The 20,751-nt window shown below is 33.9% G+C and overlaps 1 protein-coding gene across 1 annotated transcript in view; it reads right to left on the bottom strand.

The window, feature by feature from the left end:
• Window positions 1-9,514: 9,514 nt before the first annotated feature.
• Window positions 9,515-20,751, bottom strand: part of LOC129218672 (uncharacterized) — a 31,241-nt gene continuing 20,004 nt past the window's right edge. The window contains exons 2-3 of the mRNA XM_054852992.1: window positions 10,839-11,000; window positions 9,515-9,877 (exon numbers count right to left, since the gene is read on the bottom strand). Of these exons, the coding sequence (XP_054708967.1) occupies window positions 9,669-9,877; window positions 10,839-11,000 (371 nt within the window). The 3' untranslated portion in view covers window positions 9,515-9,668. The remainder of the gene's footprint in view (window positions 9,878-10,838; window positions 11,001-20,751) is intronic.

Genomic DNA, 20,751 nt, shown 5'->3' with positions numbered 1-20,751 from the left:
CTAAAAATCAATATGAGTAGAAATTCACTGCTGAATATAATATATATTATTATATATAATATGGTTTTTTAGCGTAAAGAAGTATACACAAAACTCTGTGACTCATAGTATATATTTTTCAATTTGTAATTCAAATTATATTGTTATACGACAATTTGAAAATGCACGAGCGCAAGAAAGAATACTCAGAAAATACAATACTGAATGAAATCATTTCAAACTTCAGACAGTGGCAGACGCATTAATACAGTTAACAAATAGGGTTTGAAGACTTATCTATCTAGAACACTTAGTTTTAAGATCATATTGCTAATACTAGTGCGTTATTATACATACATGTGAGGGCTATATGATCAACTGTCCTCTCCTCCAAGAAAAAAAAATACCGGATTTTTATGACCAAATTACTGTAAGAGAAATTATGGTTGAGCTTGTGCATTGAACATATTTTCATTTTAATTCACCTCAAATGAAGAAATGCAAACATTTTGATCAACCTTTTACTTAATTATCTGAAAAATGAACGCTACTTTTCAGTATAATGAAATGTCTGAAAATATAATAGTGACCAAAAATAAATAAAAACTGATTTAATACAAAAAAAAAAAAAAAAATGTTAGTAACCTTATAAACTAATATTTCATAGCTATACATTGAAAAGAGCTTTAGCTTAATGTACTTAAACTTAAAAACAAAAACACAATTCGGGGAAAACGAGGAAAAGTGAACTTACCTTCAACGTAGTGAGTTGCAGTATAGTATTTAGCAAAGCAACTATATTTAAAAATCTTTCCAATACTTTTGAGCTTTTAATAATATTTCTTTCTTCATCACAGGAATAATGATCGTTACTAAGCAGTTTTGTATTGCAGTTTTCTTGACTAAAGCAACTGCATTCAGAAGTCTTTTAAGAACTTTTAAACTGCAAATGATATTCTTTTCCTTGTCACAGGGATAACGATCATTACTATGCTGCTCCGTATAACAAGATTTATAACTCGGTATCAAAAGAATCCAGTTTTCTCGTTCATCTGATTCAACTAATCATAATCAACACATTCTGCACTCAAATTTTACTAGGGAACTGATTAAAATGGTATTTAATTTAATATATATTAACGAACAAATAAAATCTAAAACAATTTTGTATCGTAAAACCAGGACTTCATTTACATGGGAGCTCACAGGAGCTCAGTCCCTGAACATCTTTTAGATTGTGTGTGCTTTCGCATATTTGACGGAATTGAGGCTATTTACGTACAAAAATATGCTCCGAAGATTATAGGGCTCCCACACTTATTTTGCCAGAAATCAAGCCCTACGTAAAACTATTCTATTCTATTCTATTCTAGAGTCACAACTGACTTCAACTGTATTTATGTCGAGGACTGCATACTAAGTGCCTTGCCTCCATTATTTTTATATACCGATAGATGGCAGCACCATCACCGGATCGAACAGTTAATGAGAATTTAGAACTAGTTCAAGAGCTAATAGCTACCTGGTACTAGCACCCCCAGAGGTATCGTTTCACTTGGAGGACATTGAGACCACGAGCATATTTAACGTCGCCCAGTCCCCTTTAATGACGACGGTGGATCTTCGACCAGCGAGGATCGAACCCGAGTCCCTCCGGCCCCGAGTCCAATGCCTTACCGATCAGGCTACCACGGCCCCACGTAAAACTAGTCTTAGCAATTTTCAATCTAACACAAGCAAAACTTAAATCAAAACAAGACAGACTGAAAATCGAGTCGGAACATTTCACACAGTTTGCACGCTACACAGTTCGAAATAATTTGAGGCTAGAAGCTAGTTGTTTAGTCAGAAAGGGTATGTGGGACCTCCGTGACTCTGCGGTAGAAGCTTCGTTTTCTAAGCCGGATGTCGTGGGTTCGATTCCCGCCGGTACCCTGGTTGTTATTTCCTTCTCTTGTGTGGTAAATCTTTCCTGCGTGTGTCTGGAGGCAAGGCGCTTTGTACGCAGTCCTCTATGTATGTGAAGCTGTCTTGCTTATGTATACACTAATAATTTAACATAGGGTACATTCGGAAACAAAGAACGGTCACACCGATGGCATCGCAAGCGTTCGGAAAAGAAAACTTTGACGTCACCTATCAGCTTTCGGAAGTTCTGGCGATCGCCCCGGTTGCAACCGCTCTCACCCATCTTTCACCACAGTTTCGACTTGGTTAGCGAGATCACTCGATACTTTTTGGCCAATCTGGTCATGTTTCAAGTTTTTTACTTTCTTTGATAGCATCGTCTGCTGCTGTACTAGACAAACCGCACCGTAACCCCTAGAGTTCGGAAACAATTCTATTCTACTATGCTCTTCAGAAAAATACCTGTGACGTTATACACGCAACCTGCCCAGCCACAGCCACGAGATGTAACCGGTGAGCTGTTTCCGAATACAGCCTTCAAAGAGTAAAACTTGAAACACGACTGGATTGATTAAAAAATACCATATGTCTCGTTAACCACGTCGAGGCTGTGGTGACAGATGGGTGAGAGCGGTTGCAACCAGATCCACCATTAAAGAGTGACTGTAAGCATTTCCGAACGCTGGTAGAAGTCTAAGTACAAGATGACGTCAAAATTTTGAGTTTCCGAAAGCTTACGGTGTCACCGGTGCGACCGATCCCTGTTTCCGAACGTAACCTATAAGAAACATGTTAAAGTTATCAAAAATACGTGAGCATACGTATATATAAAGTGTTTTGTTTACATTCCTTTGAAATAATGTCCCTTTAAAAGGCGTGGCACGTTTATTGACATTTTAAAATGTTAACTTCCGGAATTTCATATCCTTTCATATCCTTATATACATTCTCGGGAAACAGTACTGTGTTATTGGTTTTAAGAGATCTCAGAGACAATCATTTGTATTAGGGGCAGTTTTCAAATTTAGTTGGAGAGAGTTGTTTTAATATTTTTAAACGTTAATCAATTGTTAAATAACTCTAACAATTACTTATAACTTCATCACATTTTCAAAACGCAATACTGTTGCCATGTCAATCTCGCTTGATTGATATGTAATTCATGGGGCATTGGAGGTTGAGAGGTTTGATCATCCCGCATGTATTTTTTCTGTTTTGAGCTGAAAATCCTTTCTGTGCTACATACACTGTGAATCTCATTGACCACGGAGAGATGAACTGGAAGCGGAAACGGAACCCTTCATTTTGGAGTAGGTATGATAGGCGAGATCACGTTCTCGCTGATTCTACCTATTACGAAGTGAAGTGTACTGTTTCCGCTTGCAGTTCATCTGCCCTCTCTCCGTGGTCAAGCTATATACAAAGTTTGAAAAAATGGAAAAATGAATAATTGGACGTTAAAATGACATACGTTAAAACAGCAGAGTCCTGAGTAATTGTTATTGAATAGGGTAAGGAAGGATGGAATTTTTTCGGTTTTCTATTTTCAGTCTAGTCATAATAATTTAACATGTACACTTGGTTTGTACTTATGTAAGTCAATTTTCGAGGGTATTTTTAAGCGTAACCTGAAGTCATGAGATCACTTTTCTTTTGTAATGCCATGCACTTTAATGTCTTCTTTATGTATGGTTTGTACATGAACTGTTTTCTGCATCATCTTGCTTCCATGTATTTCTTTTCAACCCATTATTTTTCAGTTATACACGACGGAAAGTTTGTTACTGTTTCGATATTGGTTTTTATGTAGTCTTGATATACTGCTTTTGCATCAGTATAGTCTTTTCAAGCCTATACTGATCAAGTGAGTACATTCTTCTTTTCCAGTATACCATGTATGCGGTTTGTGTATAAAGGTTTTTTGGTATGTAATGTAGTTATTTTCAATTACTTTTTCCCTCCATCAGAATGAAAAGTACTTTCTTATAGCTGCTATGTTGATAAGGTCTTACTACTTTTATAGCATAGTATAGTTTCTTCTACGGAAACCGGAGTTAATAAGTGTATACTCCTTTTCTAGTGCCATGTAATGTTCTTTGGTAGATGTTTTGTGAAAAAGTTTTTTGTGAGTATCTTAGTGCCGTGCATTTCTTTTCAAGCATTATTTTTCTATTTGACCACGGAATGTTGGAGTTCGATGTCGGTTTGAAGGAACTAGTTTTTTTACAGTATATTTTATAGCATAACTTAAGCTTATGATACTCTTCTTTTCCTGCCAGGTGCTGCATCGTTTTATTTGGTGTGTTTATTGTGCTCTCCAAGATTTTCTGTGTGTATCTTGATGTATTCTGTGTGTATTTTCTGAGTGTCTTTCTTTGAAACCCACTGTTTTTTCATTCTTCACGACTAAAAGGTTGGTTCAGTTTCGATGTCGGTTTGCGTTGGTCTATAAAACACCTTAACCCCTAATCCCCTTGACGTGACCCTTGCGTTGGTCACCCTAAACCAAATCCTTGCTTATGTTCGTTCGTTTCTAAGAGGGGTTCTTAAATTTTTGGAAGGGCGGAAATTCTCAATTTGCCAAATAGAACTTCAAATTTTGCTGGATGTTGATAATTTTACCGAATGGAACTCCAAATTTCGCCGAATGATGATAATTTTATGGAATGGAACTCCAAATTTCGCCGAATGATGATACTTTTGCTGAATAGAACTTCAATTTTTTGCCGAATCGTCAGACAAAATTTCCCAATAAGAACATTTTTGGAAGGTCTCAGTGACTTCCCTTGACCTTCCATCCCTGGTTACTGAGACAGAAAATATTTATTAATATTAAATATTGTTTTTAATAACTTTAAAATTTTAACTGCAATATATAAAAGCAAAGGCTATGTTCTTCAAATAGTTCATGTCATGACACAAGAAACTAATATATTTTGAGTCTTTTTTTTTTCTTTCGGTAAAACAATTAACGGGCCATTCCACGTAAAAGTCAACCCTTTATCCCGCATGTGACGGTACATACATTTCATTAAAAAGTAATAATTTTGAAGAGTAATGACAATTTTTTGCTTAAAATATCACATATAAGTTTGTCATTTGTTAAGCAGAAAAAAATTGTTCATTAATATTTCAAAGTAATATTCCTAATGACATATATAAGGCGTCACGTGCGGGACAAAACGACCGTTTTCCGGGGAATGGTCCTTAATGCGTCTATTAAAATAAAATATCTCTATGAAGAAATAAATGCATTTTGTATCGAAACACAGACAATTTAACTGTCAAATCTTCTGGAAACTAGGTAGTTTGCAATTGAAATAGATGGAATTTTTATAATGACTTTTTGCTCGAGGTCGCATATTCTTCGTGACTGCCAATTGACATGATTTGACGGTGTCAAAAATGATCGATCAAAGGCGGAATTCTCATGAAAGAGGTCATTATTTTGTCCTACTGCAGCTGATTCACTCTTTTCAAAAGTGTTTTCATTGACTCAGAGACGAGAATTCAAATTTCTCTTCTTTTATTTCATTGAGATTAATTCAAGATTATGTGAAGAATAACATTATCTCTCATAGGAAGTAAATATAAACTCGTTACCTTCACTAGATCAGCTAATTTGTGTTATAAAATGTAAACTGCTGTGGGCATCTCATTTATGCATCTCAGTTACACGGTTTCGCATGTAATAGATACTGAAAACTGCGTAAGATTCTGAACTCAAACCGATTTAATTCAGTGCTGCGGCTTAATTTCTCAAATGCATGTTGATACTTAATGCACGTCATTTTCATTCAAAAATCATTCTTAATTCGATATGTAATGAATCAGGCAAAACATTTTTTCTTCCACGTTGTTTTCAAAAAAAAAAAAAAAAAAAAGAGGGGTGGGAGGAGAATTGTGTGTGTAACGTATAACATACCATGATGCATCATTTTTCTTTCACACGACTATCTTATTTTATCGTTTTTTAATTACCAGAAAGCTATTTTAATTTTGGAATTCTTACTGTAAACGTTAAAAAAAAGCAAATCAAGATAGTCGATTTTTTTTTCTTTTCTAGTTGAGCTGTGTATTAGCTCTTCGCCTAGACTCGATTGTACGATTGAAAATAAAATATTCCTGCCAGATTTGTGCACAATATAGTCTGGCTCTGACGGTTTGAAGCTTAAGCAATTCAGTTAGTTAAAATAGGGGTGAAGAAAACCGCTCTTTTTTTTCAAGTTGCTCTTTTTTTCACTTTGTGTTGCCGATAACGATTATTGTCATTGGGTCAATCTAAGAATTTATCTTTAATCCAAGAATAAATGGGTGCGTCCAGGGAATTTATCGGAGACAGACTATAACTCACTTGGAAACCACCTCCAAAATCAGAAGATCCTGGATATTATTAAAGGGAACATGATCAATTCGAGAAATAAATGAAAAAAATAATAGACTGCTCAAAATCTTGGCCGCAATCTTTGATTTAGAAAACTTTCCCTTGCCAAAAAAATGAATTGTTTAATTTTTCATTTATAATTAGTCAATATAATACAATCTACTAAATATGGAGTCGCATTCAATGGTAGAACGTTTGTGCTGAACATGTTTTCAAAAGACCAAAACAATTATTATGCCATTCACAATAAGTGTTAAAAAGCGATATCACGCAATCGTTGCAGCAAAAATGTGCTATGAGCCACCGCTGAACAATGAGAACAATTCGACTGTTGACTCAGCACGCAGTTTTTGCTGCAGATAAAGCGACAAGTGAAATATGTTCAAGTTCAGGAAGAAACAATTTTATCAGGCCGAGAAGCACGAGTCGTCCACATAAACGCATTCCTAATTTTATACTCACAGTTTAAAAAATGCAAAACTTTAATGCTTCTATTCATTCCCTCTTCTCCATATAAATGAAGAAAAAAGTTCGCAATTTGATCTTGAAGAGTACCTAACAAACCCCTTTTTAATTTGAGAGTTCGAAATGTAGTATGCCGATTATCCAATGATCTGAACCTCAATTAACCAATCTGTCAGGGGCGCCTCGATGGAGGTCACTGTGACCTCCCAAAAATTCCCTTATTCATCAAATTTTGTCTGACGATTCGCGAAAGGGAGTTCTATTCAGCAAAATTATCATAATTTGGCGAAATTTGGAGCTCCATGTGGCAAAGTTATCAATCGGTAAAACTCGAAGTTCCATCCGGCAAATTGAGAATTTCTGCCCTCCCAAAAATTTAAGTTCGGGGCACCCCTGCAAACTGCTTAATTATCCGAATACACTATCCTTTCGATTTTATAGATATTGAGCATGCAAAATTGAAAATATTCTAAATAATAAAGAATCTATAAAGTTGCTTGTTCAATAGGGAAGTTGCAACCTATTAAATGTTCATATTTTGACTATTGGATATTGTTAATCGACCCTCAAAACTAAAAAATTCACCATCGCCGAATTTTAAAACACCGTGGTTGATTTTTAATGAATTTTTAAAAATCCACGCGCAAAAGTGCGCTCTTCTGAAACGTCACGAGCCTACGTCACAGGGCGCGAATGGGCAGCCTTCCGCCGAAGATCCCTTGTTTTCGCTAGGGACATTTTGAGCGCGCTGATATTTTTATTTTTTAGAAATTCAATAATCCTTTTGAACACACTATGGAGGCCGGATTCGTTAAAGCACAATCTAAATAATCTTCCTCAAATAATATCAATGGTGATATTCGAATATTTCCGAGAAGATGAGAGGTTTAATGTTCCAGAAACGCGAGGAGTTTAATGCGAGGAGATAAGCCTTTTACGTTTCATCTTCGAAGTCGAATGCACGTTCTTCGGTTTCTCCCATGACATGGGAACCGGTTCGCTAGCGTTTCTCTCCTATCGGACGTCACTTCCTATGCCATCTGACGTCACAGGCGCTTGAACTTTAAAAATTAATTTAAAAAAAAACTACTTATCGTATCGCAAAAATTTTTTCACCTATGATGTTCATACATGTTACTCTATCATATAAAAATAAAATTGAAAAATCGAAAACTTCCCTATTGCACTTATCTGAAATAGCGCTGGTCTAGACAGATTCGAAAAATTGGCTCCCTTCTTACCATAGAGTAACAATAAAACTAGAGCTCGTTAGGGTCATTTTTTGGCTGGAAAGATGCAGTTTGTTTTTCCCACTACCGTTTGGTGAGCACAACAGTAACAGCGCTTAAACTGAACACGTACTTTTAACTTCCCATGATGAGGCAAGAAAGATATCAGTACAGAATCTCTCCTTATTTGAGCACCACTTTCTCTTCATATTCACAGTCAGCTCTTGCCCTGCATATAAAGGAGCGAGCACTCTAGTGTTTATGTAACCTCTACGGTTCTTAGTAGCAAGAAATTCTACGCACTGCTTTGTTAAATTTAATTAAATTGAAAACGTATTGACATTATTCCGCTTTGCCCCTTTAGTTTTTGAATTATAGCGGATAAAAATCGGTTATGAAACTCAGTAAAATCATTATTCTAGTTCGATTTTAAATCACTATAAGCCGCCTCAAAAATTTATAAATGTTAGGTTGGAAGAAAGTCTTATTTAACAGCTAAAACACGAATATTCTGTCGTATAACCTTTGCAATTCAGCGATTACGTTAAAAATAAGTTATAATATGCTTTAATCCAGCAATGACAACAATGCACAATATTAACAATGTATTGTTCAATGGTTTCACACGCTGGTTTTGTGAGTGAAAAATAGTTGGATTACAAAGCCTCCAAATATTAAATAATTAAATAATAACACCCCCTTGCAGTGGCGCACACAGGAATTTTGCAAGGGGAGGGTCCAAGATCGAAAGCCTCATTTTCATATCATACCCCCAATGCGCCGTCAAACATATTGACTTGATTTTTTCGATTCTCGAGAACGAAAAACGGTAAAAAATAAACTATTGAATAAATAATTAGTGTTATTTATTAAAATATACTTAAATAAATTACCAGAAAGCAAAATAATATACGCATTAACTTTTCTCATAATTAAAAAATGGATTCAACAAATCAAATTCATCGCTGCAGAAGCACCATATGATTATAGAAATTCATAGAATCTCATTTGATGTAATCTGTAATTACAAAACTAAAACATGGTTTTTTAGTGTATTCATTTATAATCACCATTCTGCTTGTTATGGGCAATTCGTTATAGGAAAAGTGAACAATATTTTAAAAAAAACTTTTATCATGAGGATTTTTTTTTCACTTATTAGAACTGAAATTAATGTTACCTTTGTTTGAAATTAGTTTACGTACAAAATACATAGAATCGTAATCAATCGGGGGAAAAAAGCAAGACCTTTGGGAGGAGTCCGGACCCCCTGGACCCCTCCCTTGTGTGCGCCACTGCCCCCTTGGAATTTTGAAATAGGTATTATGGAAGAAAGGGAGATCTATGTTCTACGCAAGATACATACTAAAGTACAGTGATCTAACACTTTTTCTTTAACAACAGAAAAAATCTAATATATTATTTCTCTAGCCTGCATTTCTGTCGGTTCCGCATCTCCGTGCTGTAGAAACATAGATTGTTTATTAACAACTAGTTTAAGTGATAAAATATTTTTAAAAAAGTAAGTACCATTCATAAAATCTCACATTTTATTAAAATGAACACCAATAAAATAATTTGATAGTTTCATGTTTGAGAGCAGGCTTCTTTTCATCTCATAATGGCGGCATGATATTTCGATGCTTTTACAATACATAGTTGCACATAACACAGTTTAATATAGTAAATTAGGAAAGTAAAGTTCATAACCGATGTCGACCTAGAATATAGACAAGTATGCTAAAAACAAGTCCACCTAGTTTGGCAATGTTGAGATTGGCAGAGTTGCATAGATCTCCTTTGCAAAAGCACATCATGACCCTCCTGCCCTTGAAAATGGTTGGGGCACAACGCTGTTCTTCATCTCCAGGTGGTCTTTGAAGGCACATTCTTTCAGTAGCAATAGCGTATTCTAGATTAGAAAACATGCATTTGATATAAGACAATTATTGTATTCATACAATTATTGTATTCATATGTTCAGCAACAGCATTTAACAGTGCAAGAAACAGTGTAGAAATCAACTATGGTAGAGTAAAAATGATTTTTCTTTTTTTTGCTAATTTCAGTCATCGTAAAAGTTGCAACGATTTTTGCCTGTGACAAAATCGCGTTTCGTTTTCTTGCGAGATTTGTTCTATTTTCCACTAGAACGCAAGTTAGAGTAAAAACATAGATAACATATATATATACCCCAGATAGGTAAGTTAGAGTACTACCTGTTTGGTATATCTGTTGAAACAATAATAATACTTATTTTCTATTTCATATAAAAAAAAAAACTTCCTTAAGCATCTTATTTGAAATGCAGCTAATAGTTTACGAAAGCTTTCTTTCAGAAGGCAAATTCCAAGATTCTGGTTGAAATATATAAAGTCTTACATGTTTTCTACATTCTTGAAGTTTTAAGATAAATCATCAGATACTTTTCTAGACATTCGACAAAACATCTTAAATCTAAAGCGAACGATCACTTACGACAATGTAGAGCATAACCCTTCCAAATCCACGAGGCGATTTCTGCTATAACCTTTATACAACGTTAGGATGGATTCATACATTTTTGATGGTTCGCAGAGAACGAATGGAAAAAAAGTTAAAACTACAAAAGTAGTGTAAATACAGTACAACTCCACCATCTATGCTTCTCCAGCAAAGCCAGCAAAAGGATTCTTATTTGCTCAAACGTTTCATACTTTTTCAGGGACAAGGCTCGTTATTTAACAAAATGCTTTCAGGTGAAATAGACAAATGTTTCACCTCCGTGTTTCAATGATCTCATCAACATGAATAAAACTTTTCTCACTCTTAACTGGTTGCAAAACTAAACAATGTACAAGAGCAAAAATTTTAACACACTGTGTGTGTCTTACCATCTCCTTTTCCATCAATAATTTTGGCACACCATCCTGAAGCACAAGGGGAAGCTTCTACAGCTCGTAGCTCTTCTGCAGTTGTGGCATTGTGGGGGAAAGGATCTTTACAGTCTCCAAGCTCACCTCTAGATCTACAGACAAAGCAACGCTTGATGCGACCTAAAGAATCCAAAAAAAAAAAATTTCATGTAACAATTTAGTATAGGGGCTGTCCATAAATGATGTCAAACTTTTTTCAACATTTTGACTCCCTACCCCCCCCCCCCTCCTCCTTTCTCACCAGTCACGCTACATTTCATAAGCATTCTAATACAAAAGATGTGTGATGTCACACTTCCTGTTACCCTCTCTCCCTTTTGTCACACGTCACACTACTTTTCATAAACATTCTCATACAAAAGATGTGTGATGTCACACTTCCTGTTATCCCTCTTCCTTTTCAAACTGTCACAATTTCACGAAATTCCCTAAAAACGTGACATCATTTATAAAAAGTCTCATACATGCATAAGTATTTTCTAAAAAAATTGCCATTAACATCTTCTGCAAAAAAAGCAATGAAAAACATGTATGACTGACTTACAAATGCCTTATTAAATTTCTTAAATAACGAGATCTAATAGAATCTGACGAAACTCAAACAAAACGAACATTCCTTAATTTATTTCGTCTATTATGATTTGATTTCTTTTCAATCTAGCTTTCTTTTAACATTAAGTGGAAAAACTTTCGTTTACGAAGTTTTCGACTAAGTTGACAAATTTTGGCGATTAAGATTTGAATATGCGAAGACTCTCAAATAAAGTTTTATCTCTACAGAAGCCCTTGTGCTGAGATTTTACCTAAAATTTTATAATTTTTGTCGGTATATATAAAATACATGCATATATATATATATAGGTAGGTAGTTATCGAAATAATGGAAACACTTGAGAATAAAAGTAACATTTTTGAATGCGCTTTGTAAGTAATAAAGAATAAAATTAGATCTTTTTTTTTTTTTTTTTTTTTATAAATAGCAATGTACATATTTTGGTACTATTTGGTGGTTTAACGGAAGTTTTGGAAGTCTTGGATTTTTTTCAAGCATGTGAAATGTCGGACCTCTCAAATTTTTAAAGAGGCCAAATTGTTGGAGCGCGTCTAGCTGAAGAAAGTGTAACTGAAATATTTCTACTTTTTGGCGCATTAAAAGTACAGTATCTAAAGTCATGTTGCAAACACACAGCGCGGTAAGACAAGCTCGGCAAAGCAAAATAGTGGGCGGAAAGAGAAGCTCAGTGAAATAAACCGACGGGTATTGAAGCGGTTTGTAGTGTCTAAAAAGCGAACAACAGCAGCAAAAGTGACCACAGAACTCAATCACCATACAGGGCCCGACTAACTAAAAGTGAGGCCCAAGGCCCACAATAATTTGGAGGCCCCCTGAAGGCTATTATTTTAAAAATGTGTGTATTTTTTGTATAGTTGTAATGCTATGCATAATTCTTTAAGTAATTTGGGGCCCCTTAGGAAGAGGGGGCCCCAGGCCCAGGCCTAGTAGGCCTGTGCGGTAATCAGGCCCTGTCACCATATAGAGTCACCAGTGTGAGCGATTAAAGTTAGAAGGGCACCTTTATAAACAGAACATTAACGGCAGAGTAGCGATTCCCAATTTTTTTTTTTTCCAAGTGGTTCGATTGTTTTGATAACTACCTGCATATATAATTCCATTGATTATGAATTACATTGATGCGCCTAGCAACTGTATATAACAAACGTTTTCAAAACATACTAAGGATCTTTATTGCTGTCAGCAAAGTTTTTTTTTTATTATTATTAGGATTGAGTCAAAACTAAGAATATTCTTTTCAATAGAATTGTGAAAACGCAAGTTCATACAAACTAGTGAGTTTGAGGTACATTTAAAACATCGCTGTTTTAAATGTACATTACATTTTTATTAGCATGTAATGTACATTTAAAACAGCGATTTTTTTCCTTCATTACGGTTTCAAGACTTATTCAATATCTTATAGTTCGTCTTGTCTTCAAGGATATTTTTATTAATCGATGAGTTTATGCGATCTTGGGGGTCACTGATCTCCCCATCATGTTATAATGAACATAAATCTAATGTTTCCATATTTCTAAACTATACCTTTAAATGTTTTTTCAAATGGTAGTTTCGAAATTCTGTTTCAAAAATAACAAACTGATACATTTTAGTCACAAAAAGTTTCGACAGAAATTCATGTACGAATCCAATTTTTGGGGATGAATGTCCCTAATAATTTCCTTGAAGCCGCTGTTTTTATGGGGGGAGGAGCATTTTTAACAGTCTACACTATAAAAGTATTTTCCCACCCCAAGGGTCTCACTTCTAAATCCGATCTACCAAGAGATCATTTAATGCTTGAAATAATTCCAGACAACGTAATTTAATATATTGAGATTTAAAAAAAAGAAAATATAAAAAAGACTAATGATATATGATTGGGAAGAAAAAAAGTGCAACTTTTGCTTTTATTTTGGTCTTATATTTCGGCAAAAGTGTTCTCTTTACGATCGAACCGAGGAAGTTAATAGCGTGGAAACACCATATACAGACTCTTCCAACATTGCATTAGTCTTACTGCCCTTAATCCTTCCTGCTTGCTGGACCGTGAATACCGATTGAGAAGTTTATGGTTTTGATTCTAAAATAATTTGTCCGAACCAGTTACAGCATATGCGTAACTGGTCGACATTTAAAGTACAAATGCCATATACCTCATTCAATATTCACTACAGCTACACTACTCAAAAAATATGTAGCTTTAGGGGAAGCATACCCTGGGGGGAGGGGGGGGGGGTCATGGCTCAGGTTGTTCCATTGAAATTTTTAGGGTTTTTTAGCAATGTTTTTGTTTGTCGGGCGTCTTGTTCTTTCGTAAGGATCTTCATAATATTTGGAAGGGGTGCGTCATTTTTTTCAAGGGAAGGGAAGGGCATTCCTGGTTTAAGTTATGAAGTTAGTAAGTTCTACCTTGTATTCGTGGTATACCATCTGTAGTACAGACGCAGAAGGGTTCGCAATACTTATTGAGTGAACCAGAATGTCCTCAATAAGTGATGTCAAACATATTAACAAACCTGATAGTTAAATGCAGCAACTTTTGTCCAATTTAGGTTTTACTACTATATGCCGGCTGCGTATTACTTACTGCTTAGTGATTATTTAAATCAGGGCTGTGGAGTCGGAGTCGAAGAGTCGGAGTCGGATAGATTTTGGGGTAAAGGAGTCGGAGTCGTTCAAAAACATGCCGACTCCGAGCTTCTTTTTTTCTATCCTTTTCACTGATTCTCCTTGCATTTTTTAAAAACTGATTACCAATTGGTTCGATTACATGTATAAAAAGATAATAATGAGAAAATAACAGCCATTATGGCAATCAGCTAGCTTGAGTGCTTACCGAACTTTCTGTAGCCGTCCCCTAGTTTGCTTGCTTTTGAACTTAACTAATAGCAACTGTCAGCAAACGATTTTGTTGCCTAACATTTTCAAGTAATCACTTTCAAATAAAAATAGAAATATAGTGTTTTGTTCGATCTCGGTTATAAAATAGTAAAAGAAATGTAAAAAAATTAGTAAGTCGAGGCCCGTAGCTAAGGTTGAAACGTTTAAGGGTGATCGGCAAATTCAAAAAAGTTATGGCGCGAAAGCACGAATCCAAAAGATCCGATGAAATAATCTAATGTTTTTTTCCCTTTATTAAGACTATTTCTATAAGCTTGGTTCTCACTAAAAATTATGGAACAAAATAAGTGTAAATGATTTCTTGATTACAACACTCAATAATTGCAGTTAATCTTAAAATCTTCATAGTAAGGTTAATTTTAAAGCAGCCAATAAAATTTAAATTAAAAATTTAGCGAAGAAGAAATATAGGTATAGTAAAAGCTATTCGTACAAATTTATATAACCCCGCATTTTGTGTAAAATTAGCTCCTGACGTATATGTGCCCTATTTTCGCTGAAATTTTATTGATGAAATATAACTTAAAATATATTCGCGAAAATTTTCAGAATTAAAATATTTCTATTTTTTTTATAAACTCTGAAATTAACTTTTGGTGTCATCTACCAGATGGGTGTCACCCGGAGCAACCACCCCCTCTCAAGAACTTGGATTTAGAAAAAAAGCATTTTTTCTCTCAAGTTACAGCTTTCAAAAATTGAAAGCACACGATTTGATCAATATCAATTTGTTAAACATTAAAGGGGGGCAAATTACAGATAATCCTTTTCAAATTTTTTAAAAGTGATTTTTAAGTTATCTCACTTTTTAACTCGTAACTATTGGAAAATTTGATTTTTAAATTGAATTTCTAACGTTGTATACGTCTTGGGTTTACAATAAAAAACAAAATGCGAAATTTTCATAAAAAGGAATTAATATTTAAATCTCTGTTTAGAGGTTTCCCCCCTTCCCCTAAAGGGAGAGAGGGAGTTGAAAAAATACAATTAAAAAAAATAATAAAAGAAATCCGGAGTCGGAGTTGGAGTCGGACATTTCAAAATCCAGGAGTCGGAGTCGGGGTCGGCCATTTTCCTTCCGACTCCGCAGCCCTGAATTTAAATCTATTCCATGAGTCTATTTTTAACCAATTTAAACTATCTTACTTCTGGTTGTGTGAAAAGAACCTCCTCATGGAAACTTGACTGCTGCTTATGAACGATATGTCATTTAACATATGTAAATAAACATTTCTACAGAAAAAATGATGCAGTGATTAGGGGCGAACTCGTATTCTTGGGAGGGCAGAAATTCTCAAATTGCCGAATACAACTCCATTTTTTTCCGAATGATAAAATACTGGTATGCACACATACGTACCTCTAAAGTAAAGGAGCATTCAGGCATTTAAAAAATGCAATTTGGCAACTTTGTTTGGCAATTTGCAATATTTAGACAAAATTTACCGCATTAAGAATTTTCGGAAGGTCACAGTGATCTCCCGTGACCTCCCTTCCGGGTACCCCTGGCAGTGGTAAAAATTTTGAAAGGTATTCCGTAAAGTTTTTTTTTTTTAAAGTTAATACATGCCACTAAATGAAAAGGAAAATGACGAAAATTTCTAACACACTAAGCATGTAAAGCACAAGAGCAAGAGAGTATTTAGAAGTTTACAAAGCCACAAAAATGCGAATGAGGTTACTGACAATTAATGAAAATTATGTTTAGTTCGGTGAAAAAACTAATACTACCGGAAATCTTTACAACAAGCATTTAGCTCCAATGCAATGCAAATGCAACTAATAACACGATATTAAACAATAAGCATCGAGACCCAAGAAGATCTCTATAATAAGACATCACAAGTCACGCAAGGGCGCTTCAGCCGGTTACTGAAATGAACAGGGTACAATATAATGGAAAGTAAACACAAGCAAATAAAAGTCGTTTCCTGCAAGTTCCAAGTTAATTTAAACATGGATCAAAGAAATATGCTGTATTATTCACCAAAACTATTTTACTCATTCAATGTACCAAAATTCGAATCCTTTATTGAAGTTTAACATATATTAAAGCATGTTTTCCGCCTCTCCCTTCATAGTGCAACGTTTTTTAAATCACAAAGCCCGGAAAAGTATTTTTCAAAACATAAGACTCATTTCTATACAATCTTCTCTTTATTCATTCATATAAGGAAACAAAAGACACTAAAATAGTCTTATAGAAAAACTTCGAAACTTTAAGAAAATACCGGTAAATAATCAATTCAAGAAAAGGTCAGTGTACCGTCAGTTTCATATACGAAGTCGGAAAACAGGGCATACCTGAAGTGACGTCTGACAAGATATTCCTTGCTTAGGTGAAGTAGACAGTGAAATAATTCAAGAATATTTGAATATTTCACGCATCTGAACCGCACATGATATGGTCAAAGACAAACTGTTCACTTCCGATAAAATTCAGATTTCCATTCAGTACCTCTAGCGGAAATGCTTGAAATGGCGAAAGATATTCAAGCTATAACACATCATTTGATCTTATAAACAACTCAGAATATTTTAAATATTAGTACTTGGTAATTAAATACTTATTACTATTAGTCGTAATATTTTGAACTCCTAATATTTTTATGCAGCTTCTTTTAATGATTTATTACAGAATTATTTGCTTGTTAAGCAGTTCTTCAGAAAGAGAGCTTTCATTATAAGAATACTGGCAAACTAAATGATGTTATACAATAGCACATTGAAAAAAATAATCGAATAAGAGGATAAGTTATAAGATGAATTATTTTAAACATGAATATATTTCTACCAAAAAATGTTATGTACTAAGAATCACAAATTTAAGAAGTAGTTTTATAATAGAAAGCTTATTAGTCCAACAGCACAGCAGATTCTATGACTTAAAAAAGTCCAAAATTATAGAAAACATGGAAAATCACTATTATTACGTGTGGTTAACCAATTGATAAGGAAAATCAAAATAATTCTGCAAAAAAAACCCCTGAGAAACCGAACTGTGCGTGTAATATCCAGCATAAAAAAGGTTGTATTATATCTATATTTTCAAATATTTTAAATGTAAATTCATAATATTTATTGAAAATTCACGAAAGCAAAACAAAATAGTTTATAAAAAAATTGCGCAAATAACTACTGAACAATTTCAGAAATAATAATAAAGTTTTTTTTATTTTCATTAATGATAAAAAAAAATTAAAAAAAAAAAAAAAAAAAAAACTGGAAACTATACCATTCAATCAAAGGCAGAAGTAGAAAAATAACATGCTTAAATGATACAACAGTGACTGAGGAAAACCATGCATAATTGCAATGAGTATATAGCGTAAGTTTAAAATATAAAACGTAAACAATTTGCAGTTTATCAGTTGAACTGAATTTGATTTAAAAAAGAAAATTATTTAAGACAAACGTTTAAAGTATCCCTTTCAGATTGCATTATGGTTTTAATTTTTTTTTTCATTACAGAATGTAGGATAGAAGCACAACAATGCATGTTCCCCAAAGTAAGACTTTTGTAACCCTACTTACGTCTGAAATTTAATTCATATTATTGTAATAATTGGTATAAAGAATTAGCATCAGGGTCCATTCCATGAAAAGGTCAACCTACAGGCAAAAATTTCAAACTCAATCAATATTAATTGTTATCTCTAAAATGATGTATAACACTTTTTAATTTTTGAATCTGGTGAAACCTTTTTCTAGATGGATGTAGCGCGTAGAATAATTACTGCTTGAAGATCTTCAACAACAACATGTAAGTTTAAACCATAAAGCATTCAAGAAACGCGACCTGTAATTTTTTAAGCATGCATTTGATGTAAATTTCTTTTCCAGTTATTACTTGTATTTTGAGATTTCAGTTTCTATAATATCTTTCACTAAATTTTTATTTTTTGCTCGTTGAGCCTAATTTGAATTATGTGTTGAACGGCCGGTTACGTTCGTCACGAAACGTCGTATTTTCTCTTCCACACTTTTTAAAGTGCTATAAAAAGAAAATTTTTGCTTTATCCTCTTCCCAAGAGCTATCTAGAATGCATTTAAAATGTCGATTTTTTTTATTAAAATATAAACAATTAGTCATCAGCGTAACGAACGTAACAAATCGATTGTGTCGAACGCAATCGCTTGAAACAAACACTGCATCTTTCAAACGTTTAATTCAACACAAAATAAATGAAATGTATATTTTAAAATAATTTTTTTTTTTTTTTTTAATATCCCTGTATAATATTTTGTAATTTTCGCAACAATTAACTCGATTTTTTAACACATATTTGTGTAATGTTCTTGGGTTGTATTTTATGGGAGAAGCAGCACAAAAAAATTAAAGAAAAAGAGTTAAAGCAGAGCAAGAATGGTAGGTAGATAAAAAGAAAATGACAGGAAAAAGCAGCAGAGCGTATGCGAATATTACGGCAAAATATAAGTTAATTAATAAAACCGATTAAAAAAATCAAAAAGATTGAGGAATCAAAAGTGAGGTCAGGAGATGAGAATCAATTGCAGGGAAGCTAGTAAGCTAACTTAGTATCGAGTCCTAAACCAATGCAACTTCCCTTTTCTCAACATGCCAAGATTGCAGAAAGATTCAAAAAGCATGCTGTTCGAGTAGTCCCAGAAAAAAAATAGACTCTTATATGTTATCTTGTTAAATAATAACAGTATTGGAATTAACGTGGCAGAAATTAAAGTCAAAAAGTTAAGCCTTCTTGAAAAAACAATCCTTACAATTGATTTTGTTTTCGTAAAAAATATTACATTTCCTGATAGTTTTCTGGAAAAAAAGCTCCGCTTATGAGGAATTTTAAAAAAATGGTTTGTTGTAAAGACTCACGATAGAAGTAAAACGTGTTATCTTTTCTTCTTTTCACATTCTTAACTGTCATTTCACCCGCACGTTTTCTCTCACGCCAATCTCTTGTTCTTTCTGCGTCTGACTTAGGCATATTCACAAGATGATTGTGTATTTTAATGAAGAAAAATAGATTATAAACATTAAGAAAACTAAATATTACTCGAAATCAGCCTTTTAATAGTTACCAAAAAACAATAAAAAAATAACAGTAATAATAAAGTTAATTTAAATAACAAAAGTTAAACTAAATTCAAGACAAAACCTTAGCAATGTAAATCAAGCTTTTAGACTGATGACTTGACTTGAATAGAAGAAATCCTCGAAAATCTGCATTATTTGCATTTAAAGTGACCAAAATCCACAAATCATAAAATCCGCAAATATATGCTTACTTAAGCCTTGAAATTATATTGTTTATTTTATTAACAAAACTAAACTTACAAGCACTATAATTTTTCATTATTTCTGGTAACAATTAAAAACAACTACGTCACCTTCGTCACATAAAAATGTTGGGGATCAGAAATTCAAAGCTGTCGCATAAAAAGTTTATCTTCAAAACGGACGAGTAAAAAATAAACTTGGCACAAAGCCAATAAAAAAACATTTATTTCATCCATGGCGAAAATTTGTTAATAAAGGTGTTAATTTTAAGACAAAGTATAGTTGCTTACTTATTAATATTTAGATGCGTAAGGTCTAAAAAACTAAAGGAGTCTTACATGAAACACACCGCCAGCTCAGTCAATTCCAGCCGAGGACTGCAGTTTCGTGCTTATTAGCACTCATCAACCCGGCACAGGACTAACTGAGCTGGAGGTGGAAAACCTCTTAAGGAAGCCAAGAGAGCCAAACAAACTGGTAGCTAACATAGAATTAGCACTGACCAGACGAGTGACCGAAACAATGGTTCGGTTCAACTCGAATATTGCAGGCAAGGCAGGTATATTTATATGTATTTCTACCTTAGCCCTGACTATAGGGTGGTAACTTACTGAATAAAGGAATCTTCACCGTGAGGAACGTAACTTCAGACTTATGTTTTTCACGATTACGTTCGTCACACGTCATATTTTGAAGAAATATTCATTTCTCTTACATTATTTAAAAAAATCAGTATTGTAACGGATTCGGTGCGACTTCCACTTTCTTGAAATGAAGACACAGTTCTTGATAAAAACACAGGAGCTTTATTTACACTATGTACAGGAGAAATCGTTAACAACTGCTAAATTAATCATCAGCAATTAAGCAAATATCACTCAACACCGTAAACTCAACGGTTACACACGTATTTACTTCCAAATACGAAAACAACACAGCGAAATGCCTCGCTATAAACAGAGCAAATACGCTCTCCGTTCGAAATCTCAATCGAAACTGAACATTTATCACGCGGGACGCCTTTATAAACATCGAAAGAAATCTCTCAAATATTCCAAACGCTTCTAGAAAATAGTAGACCGTTATCAAATTTTATCAATGAACAAAAAAGAAATAGGGGGGTCGTATACTTTAGCCGAATGAAAAGGGGTTGCATATTC

Source organism: Uloborus diversus, chromosome 3, assembly GCF_026930045.1.
Source record: "Uloborus diversus isolate 005 chromosome 3, Udiv.v.3.1, whole genome shotgun sequence".
NCBI classification, from domain to species: Eukaryota; Metazoa; Arthropoda; class Arachnida; order Araneae; family Uloboridae; genus Uloborus; species Uloborus diversus.
This window is presented reverse-complemented; position numbering and strand designations above follow the sequence as displayed.